Raw genomic sequence first — 9,556 nt, 5'->3', positions numbered from 1 at the left:
TTTTGCTGAAATCAGCAAATCACATGAGCACAACTTTTGCTCCCTATGTAGTTTCACACAGTTTGCAGTTTATTTAAAGCTAGATCTGTAGTTTTCCCATTATCATGTTTTAACAAAGAGAACAAGTCAAGGGGAACAAATTGCCCTTCTCTGTAAAACACTGAAAGCATCAGTATTGTACACTAAAAGGCAACGCTGCCGTAATTCTAAGGTATCAGTCAGCAGGAGAGATCGCTTTTCACTGCTGTGACAAAAGGAGAAGGAGGAGGAAGGAGGAGTTAGGAGAGGAAATATTGCCTGAGCAGCCAATACGGAGCACACCTCCTCCTGCTCTCCCCCTTTATTCTTTTGAATGGGGCACTCCTCTTCACTTTTGCTCTCTGCCTACTGGAGTGTGTGTGGAGACAGAGCTGGGAAGTGTGTGTGAGGAGTGTAGTGGCAGTGTGGACATGTCACAGTTCACTCTGGGAGCCTGATCAAGCTGGTGGACGTGGTCAAGACTTGATATTATACCTAAGATGAGGACCCAGTTTGGAGTTTTGTTTTTGTTGACCCTGTGGGTGGTCTACTCTGATGCTTGGTTCTGGGCCTGGACCGGTACTACAACTTTGCCCCCAACAGTGGACCATGAGGGGTCTGGCAGTCCAGCAGGTAGTGGAGAACCATCATCAGAGAATATTGTAAGGGTTGGAGCCGAGATCATTGATGAAGGACATGGGATCCAAAAGGTTGCACAGACTTGGGACGAAACCACTGAGGGACTTCGACTGACCACTCTAATACCTACAACACAACCGGAGAATGAACGTGCATCAGAAAAGGGAACGGCAGGGATTTCGGCACGCATACGTAAACCTGGTAATGGCACATCTTCTCTAAAGGGTATGGGTTCTGGAGGATCTGATCATTTAAGGTTTACAGGAGATGTTTCAGGACTTGGATCTGGGCTTGAGTCTGAATTGGCATCAGACACTGGGTCAGGTCTTTGGTCTGGCTCTGGATTTGAGTCTGGATATGGATTTGCAACAGGATCTGAAACAAGCTGGGGATCTGGCTTTGAAATACAGGGGTTTTCTGAGGGAAACCAGCAAGGAGTAGTAATGCCCACAGATCATAGGGAGTTAGATAGTGGAGACAGTGTAGTGTCCCAAACAAATGAGAAGAAACTGAAGTTTCAAAAGAGTGCCTGGGTTATTCATAACAACACAGATGAGGGCCATAATCTCAGTAGCAAAGAATCAGAGAAAAATCTTTCTGTTGAAACCCCCAATAACACTAGAGGAAATACAAACCTTAACAGTAGCTCTAGTTGGAATGCTAATGACTTTAATTTCACCAAGCATTCTCATGTTTACTCTACCCCAGGAGGTTTACTAACCCCAACTATAGACAACAACTCTGTAGAGACTACCCAGGTACCTAAAGACAACCAACTAGTGGACATTACTCAGTTACCAGCTGGTGAATTAACAGCTAACCAGGAAGCTTTATCCGATCAAGTGTTACAGACTACACAAGCTTCATTTGCTAGCCAGGCACTTTCTTCAACTAGTACCCCGAAAATGTTAATTACCCAATCACAAACCTCTAGCAAGAGACCAGACACTACCTTAATGCCTATAGCTGCCCAATCTCAAGTACCCAGTCAAGCATCAGCAACTGGCCAGAAATTGATGACTAGCCAAATTGGTCTCATCGTAGATGCTACATCAGAAAGTGGAGAACCTAGTCAAGCAACCTTAATTGGCTCGACAGCTGTAGGTAGGTCGGCACCAGCTGAAAGCCAAACACCAACTAATACCCCAAAAATGTTAATTACCCAACCACAAACAGCTAGCAAGAGACCAGACACTACCTTAGCACCCATAGCTGGCCAATCACAAGTATCCAGTCAAGCATCAGCAACTAGCCCGACAGCTGTAGGTAGGTCGGCACCAGCTGAAAGCCAAACACCAACTAATACCCCAAAGATGTTAATTACCCAACCACAAACAGCTAGCAAGAGACCAGACACTACCTTAGCACCCATAGCTGGCCAATCTCAAGTATCCAGTCAAGCATCAGCAACTAGCCCGACAGCTGTAGGTAGGTCAGCACCAGCTGAAAGCCAAACACCAACTAATACCCCAAAAATGTTAATTACCCAACCACAAACAGCTAGCAAGAGACCAGACACTACCTTAGCACCCATAGCTGGCCAATCTCCAGTATCCAGTCAAGCATCAGCAACTAGCCCGACAGCTGTAGGTAGGTCGGCACCAGCTGAAAGCCAAACACCAACTAATACCCCAAAAATGTTAATTACCCAATCACAAACCTCTAGCAAGAGACCAGACACTACCTTAGCACCCATAGCTGGCCAATCTCAAGTATCCAGTCAAGCATCAGCAACTAGCCCGACAGCTGTAGGTAGGTCGGCACCAGCTGAAAGCCAAACACCAACTAATACCCCAAAAATGTTAATTACCCAATCACAAACCTCTAGCAAGAGACCAGACACTACCTTAATGCCTATAGCTGCCCAATCTCAAGCACCCAGTCAAGCATCAGCAACTGACCAGAAATTGATGACCAGCCAAATTGGTCTCATCGTAGATGCTACATCAGAAAGTGGAGAACCTAGTCAAGCAACCTTAATTGGCTCGACAGCTGTAGGTAGGTCGGCACCAGCTGAAAGCCAAACACCAACTAATACCCCAAAAATGTTAATTACCCAACCACAAACAGCTAGCAAGAGACCAGACACTACCTTAGCACCCATAGCTGGCCAATCACAAGTATCCAGTCAAGCATCAGCAACTAGCCCGACAGCTGTAGGTAGGTCGGCACCAGCTGAAAGCCAAACACCAACTAATACCCCAAAGATGTTAATTACCCAACCACAAACAGCTAGCAAGAGACCAGACACTACCTTAGCACCCATAGCTGGCCAATCTCAAGTATCCAGTCAAGCATCAGCAACTAGCCCGACAGCTGTAGGTAGGTCAGCACCAGCTGAAAGCCAAACACCAACTAATACCCCAAAAATGTTAATTACCCAATCACAAACCTCTAGCAAGAGACCAGACACTACCTTAGCACCCATAGCTGGCCAATCTCCAGTATCCAGTCAAGCATCAGCAACTAGCCCGACAGCTGTAGGTAGGTCAGCACCAGCTGAAAGCCAAACACCAACTAATACCCCAAAAATGTTAATTACCCAATCACAAACCTCTAGCAAGAGACCAGACACTACCTTAATGCCTATAGCTGCCCAATCTCAAGTACCCAGTCAAGCATCAGCAACTGACCAGAAATTGATGACCAGCCAAATTGGTCTCATCGTAGATGCTACATCAGAAAGTGGAGAACCTAGTCAAGCAACCTTAATTGGCTCGACAGCTGTAGGTAGGTCGGCACCAGCTGAAAGCCAAACACCAACTAATACCCCAAATATGTTAATTACCCAACCACAAAAAGCTAGCAAGAGACCAGACACTACCTTAGCACCCATAGCTGGCCAATCTCAAGTATCCAGTCAAGCATCAGCAACTAGCCTGACAGCTGTAGGTAGGTGGGCACCAGCTGAAAGCCAAACACCAACTAATACCCCAAAAATGTTAATTACCCAACCACAAACAGCTAGCAAGAGACCAGACACTACCTTAGCACCCATAGCTGGCCAAACTCCAGTATCCAGTCAAGCATCAGCAACTAGCCCGACAGCTGTAGGTAGATGGGCACCAGCTGAAAACCACACAGAAGTAGCTAAATCAGTACTAGGCGTAGAATCCCCACAATGCTTGCTGCTAGATACTGTTCTCCCTTTCTGCTCCTCCATGTTTGGGGAAAGGTTTGTTGTGCCCAATTACCTCAACCAGAGCAGTGTGGAGGAAGTCCAGGCACTCCTAAACGAATGGGCATGGCTGTTGAAGTTGCCTTGCCACCATAGTTTGGAGTGGTTTTTCTGCCTTCTCTTGTTACCAAAGTGTGACTCTCCGGTCCCGCTGCCGGTGTTGCCTTGCCGAAGTTTCTGCGAAGTCTTGCGGGACAGTTGCTGGACACACCTGGATGAGGGACGCCTCCCTATAGAGTGCCACACTCTACCAGATGAGGAGGATGATGGGTATCAGTGCTTATCAGTTAGTAACCAGAAAGGTAAATCACTGGTTCAAATGAATCCTAGTTTTGGGATTCATTTTGAACCAGTTTTCAGTATCCCTACTCCCCAGTTTGTCCGGTGTTTCCTCCTACTACCCACTACCCGATACCCGCCCGATACCCACTTCAAAAACTGACATTTATCCCTGTCAGCACAGTCAAAGACATTAACAATATCTCGATTCCCATGCACAGCAAAATAATTCAGAATTAAAAAAAGCATGCTTCAAGTTTGTTAGTCCTGTTGTTAAAAGGTTAAAACAGTTCTGGCTACAGCCTAACAATCATGGTGCCAGCACTCCTTACTCCTGACAGTGTTGCATGTATGTGTTCCCTTTGTCCTTTGGATCGCATGTGACTTACTACTTAAAGGTCATTATAACACACATACACACACACACACACATGCACACCCACAGTACAATGGGCTTATGGTTCATTACCAAACCAACTGATATGTATTTCCTGTAAGTTATTAATTCAAAGGGTGATATTTTGCTCAGACGGACATTAGTGATTTTGTAAATTATATATATCCTATCCTGAAATACAATCATAATATCAACAGACATACAGTCTGCAGTGTTAACCAAGCCTCAAGCATGCATGCAACAAGAAGTAAAATGTGATTTGAAAGAACCTCTGTTTTCAAATTGAACTACATAATTCCTAAATAATTAGTTATAGTACTAGTCAAATAATATTTTTCTCTCCTAGGCACAATTTGTATCATTAAAACATCTGAAGTTGCAAGACAGAGGCCTTTCTTCTGTAAACAACTTTGGCATGTAGAATTGCATGTCTCTTATGACAGCGAGTGACATGCAGGCAGCAGGATGTGCACTTGTCGGTCCAGCAATGGACAGATTAGGTTGTCATGCATGGGAAGCAGCCATGCTTGCATCAGTGGTTTTCAGTGGGATGTCAATTTTTGCAAAAGTGCTTGGCAAAAGTATTTATCACAGCTGGAAAGTTGCTTTACTCAGGTAAAATATTTTAACAGGCAAATGCATTGAAATTCTAATGAATATGACATGTACACAATTTTTTGTTTGAAATATCTCTATCCAAGCAGTGTTAGAGCTGAGGGATTATATAACTTTCATTCAGGTTCTATAAATTCCAGCAAATTGGTAGTTATAGGGTAATTTATGGTTGAAACGGTTGATGATATAATCCTAAACATTAATAGGACCAGTGTGCGTTTGAATATTTTCTTCAGGACTAACAAGTTCAATGTGTGCCCCTGGTAACTAAAACAATGATGGAGAAAACGACTCCGATGTTCAATGCTACTAGTGAATGCAGATTTATCCTACAATATATTCTTAGTTCTGTATCAAACAAGCTGATATGAGAAATCTGTTTCTGTAAGCAAGCCTCAAATTATGAACGTCTTTAAAGTCCAATTCCTTTTACTGTGCTACTGTCCTGCCCTCCACTCACTTCATATCACTGGGAGTTCAATACTGTGTCTTTTTACAGCTTCACTATCTTTCTGACAGCTTGCTTCATTGACAGACATGAGTGGACAAGAAGTCTCTGGTTCCAGGACTAAGTGATGCATCTGGGCCCAAATAGATCTGTACATACAAAGTATGATCTTGTTGCCATCTTTACAACCCAAGCACAGCTTTTAAAGGCTCTCAGGAAGCTGGTTCACCACTAAGACGTGCGTGTTGGGTATCACCTGTTAGAGAAGCCTCAAGGTATCACTGGTGTGCTTTCAGTCACTCTAAATCATTCTTGGATAGACAAAAAGCCACTGCAGTCAGAACCATCTGGTATCATTCGTTCTTAAAAGTCTACTAATGGACACTGCTTGTTGGAGTGATGGTTGTGTGAGGCTGACTTGATGTAAGAAATTACTTTGCTTTTGACTTCCTACCGTCCCTGTGTGAGGTCGATTACTGATAAACTTCAGAGTCAATTAGACGTTGCCTAGCATTCTAACTTCACGTGGTTTCTGTTCACAAAATGCCTCATGTACATACTGTTTGCCAGTGTCTTACTGCAGCAGCCAGTGGTCATACTGGTAAATGTTTAAAGGTAGTTAACATACTGGTGGGCTTTGGCTTAGAACTGAATGAGGTCACACATAAATAGCCACGGTAATGTGTTACAAAGCTCTGTAAAGTTGTGCCCTACAGCCAAAGATGCCTTAATCCCCAGTTTATTAGCGCAATAACTTTATCTTGGGCTGTTTTTAGAGCATCCACTTACGGGTCACTTACACTTTTCACTATCTGCAGCTCTGTTGGCTTGATCTGTGGGAGGAGGGCCCTCAAATTCTCCTTAATACCACCCCACTCCTACATCATTTAACTAGTTGGTATTTTGAATAGAATTAAAGTGAAGGGCCGTTGGCATGGGGCCAGAAACACGATGGAACACACAAACAATATAGCCTATAGATGTGTGTATGTTGGAGATTACTGTGGGAAGATTGCAGAGATATCAGTGTGTGCACGGAGACATTGCAAGAAATCTGTCAGATGTGATCTTTTTACTACGGGGGGGGGGGGGGGGGGTCCTACCCCTGTGGTAAGACAGGATTGTTAGGGCACAATAGCCCTTTTAATGATGTTTTTCCATGGTTACCAGTCTCCTGCTTGAAAGATGAGCGGTTATTCATATCAGGGTCTAGAGGTCAACCGCAATTTATTTTGGTGAGTTCTTGACGGTAAAACTATATCCTGTATGAGAAACTGCTTTACTCTCAGTCAGTTTAGGCTGTTTAATTTGATTTAAAGTGATTCATATACATAGTTACCTGTGTGGTGGTGTGAAAACATGAAAAGGATGTTTTCCTGTTAAGAAATACACTGTCTTTTGGTGGCGTCTATGTACATTTAGTCTTTGTTTTGTGGCTTGTACACCCCTTTGGTGGTCTGACACCAATTTGTAACACCATGGTTCCATTGAGCCGAGATTGATATTGTATCTCATGACAGGAAGGCCCAAAAGCTGGCTACAAGCCTTCAGTGTGCTGCTTGCCAGGGAATCATTTTGAGTTGGCTCCCAGGAGGGTTCCAATTATGGGCACAGTGTAGTCTGACTTCTTTGCTGCCAGAAACTCATTGCCCCCCCGGTTTGTGTTGCAGTGCTGAAGCACAGGGATGTCTTGAGCTGGATATTAGCCCAATTGTGACACTCTTAAAAAGGAGAGCGGTGCTGCCTCAGCATTTTGAATGAGCTCTGAACCTATTTAGAAACATTTCTACTGTGCATCTCTGAATATCATACATACTGTTCTCCAAAAAGTTTCAAAAAGACATATTTATGATTATGAAGCTAGCGGTATGTGGCAAGGGGTTTTGTTTATACCCTGCATGATGCCTCAAAAGTTGGTCACTAACAGGTAGAGAACTTGAACAATATCATATTACTCCTTCCCTAAAGAGTAAAGAGCACAGCTTGTGGTAGGCCCATCATCCTTTTTTGTGGTTTGAGAAGTACAGCTCAGTCTTCAGGGCGAGCCAACACGAAATCTCCTTCCTGGTCTGTGATGTGGGTTTTGGTTTAATATCTTTTTCCGAGCATTCTGCATCATCGGGTTAAAGATACCGCAAAATTTGCCCAGAGTAAGAGAATTTTCACAGAATATCCTTTGCAGAAAGGAAGGAGCATTTATTCATGGTGTTGATGTGTACCTTGATATTTCAAACATCCTGTGTTCATTTTTTAGTGACATATTAGATCCAACACCTGGTTTTGGTTATAGAGCTAGATTGTAGTTACATACAGTATATGCCACTATAGATTTTATGGTGTTATAGTTTTTCTATTATGTAAGTTCCAGTATTCATGCTACCAAATCTCCTTGAACAAGGTACAATTATTAAAGTGCTGCATACGAGTACAGGGGTTCTCAAACTTTTTGGGGCCAGGGACCCCTTAAAGGGGAGAACATTTTCCAAGGACCCCATCATAATCGATTAAGCATAATGCTTACTACCATTTGTACTCTTAGATACCACTGGAACTATTTGTATTCTAAAACTATTCAACCTAAATACTTCAGACCTGTTTGATGTTGAGAAACAGAAACACATTTCAGTTTGAATCATGTTAACACCACTTTGTTTTGCCCTGATATTCCAGATGCTTTGTAATCAGATGTCGCTTTAGCTTCATGGCTTCGTTCGTTAGCACCTGAAGACACAGGACGCATTTTGGTCTCTTGTAGCTGTTGCTTGATATAACTGTCGTCCTATTTTCACAATGTCAGAATCATATCAGAGTTTCTTGGCCCAAAGCCATCATGGGTGGGAGTAATGGACACAATATGCTTGTTTTATTGGCACAAATAGTCCCCATCTGTAGATATGTGCTTTTTAATGATAAAGCACAATTTTATAATTTATAGCAAATTATTTCCGGAACCCCCTGACAGAGGGTCACGGACCCTTGGCGGTCCCCGAACCCCACTTTGAGAATCACTGCACTAGTGCACCCATGTGTGCTTAGGTTCTCTTCAACAACACGGGCATTTATAGGTCAAATATATTTGTCATATCAAATTGATTCCACCATTGATTGAACATTCTATTATTAGAAATGACTCCCTCCAGCCCTGCATGCAGACAGACATACATTGAGACTAAGATCAAACAGGGATCAAATACGCAGAAAGCTAACACAACCACCATATCATGTGACCAAATTGAATTAACTCCACTTTTAAATCAGTTGGCTGACAAGCACGACAGACATATTAAGCTGTAAATGCACAAGAATTGTAGACATTCTTTTTTACAATCATAGTTAGTCATTTTCATGGATAGTCATTTTCATGTCTCCAGAGTTGAACTCTGACACTCCAACACAGATCAGACCACTTTGCAGAGTGAGGGGAGAGATTATTGCCCTTGTCAGCAGGCCTCAAGGGATGTTTTAAATGGTGACGGAGTGTGTAGTCAGTGAAACCGCAACGTTTTCTGGGACTGTCCAGATGTTCAAATGCCTTCCCGTGGATTATACAGGATCCTGTACTTCCCAAAGCTGTATTTACAGCCTCACGCTGTAAATACAGCTTTATCAACAGGGTATCACAAACTCTGGTACCCCGTCCTGGAATGTTAGGAAATGAAAAAGAGCTATGTTCCTGGTCAGTAAGCCGCCTCCTTGACAAGACAAACTAGCGCCATAAACCCAGCACCGCTCCATTCATCAGCAGTCCTTTTCTATGGCCCATTGGCCTTGAAGCTGTCATTGGTTTACAAAAGCCGTTTGGGAGACCTGAATTGGGATTGCACTTAAAATGCTAATGGTGAACCTTTTGTATACCAACATTTTTTGATCTCTGAGAAGTAATGACTGGCTTGCCTTCTGCTGACAATGCAGGCAGGCACATTGAACAGGCTTCAGCAGAAGCATTCCTTTGCAAGCAGGCCAAACCTTTTCATCTGCTCTA

The 9,556-nt window shown here is 43.3% G+C and overlaps 1 protein-coding gene across 3 annotated transcripts in view; it reads left to right on the top strand.

Annotated features, from left to right (window-relative positions):
• Nucleotides 1-367: 367 nt before the first annotated feature.
• Nucleotides 368-9,556, top strand: part of col18a1a (collagen type XVIII alpha 1 chain a) — a 65,538-nt gene continuing 56,349 nt past the window's right edge. Inside the window, exon 1 of one of the 3 annotated variants that reach the window (XM_074658069.1) lies at nt 368-858. In XM_074658069.1, coding sequence (XP_074514170.1) covers nt 519-858 — 340 coding nt within the window. In that variant the 5' untranslated portion in view covers nt 368-518. Of the gene's footprint in view, nt 883-9,556 lie in introns of all 3 variants that reach the window. The other 2 variants (XM_074658068.1, XM_074658070.1) reach the window with 2 other exon arrangements.

Source organism: Sebastes fasciatus, chromosome 14 (genome assembly GCF_043250625.1).
Source record: "Sebastes fasciatus isolate fSebFas1 chromosome 14, fSebFas1.pri, whole genome shotgun sequence".
In the NCBI taxonomy this organism is placed as follows: domain Eukaryota; kingdom Metazoa; phylum Chordata; class Actinopteri; order Perciformes; family Sebastidae; genus Sebastes; species Sebastes fasciatus.
Note: the sequence above shows the minus strand (reverse complement) of the source record. Positions and strands in the feature narration are given on the sequence as shown.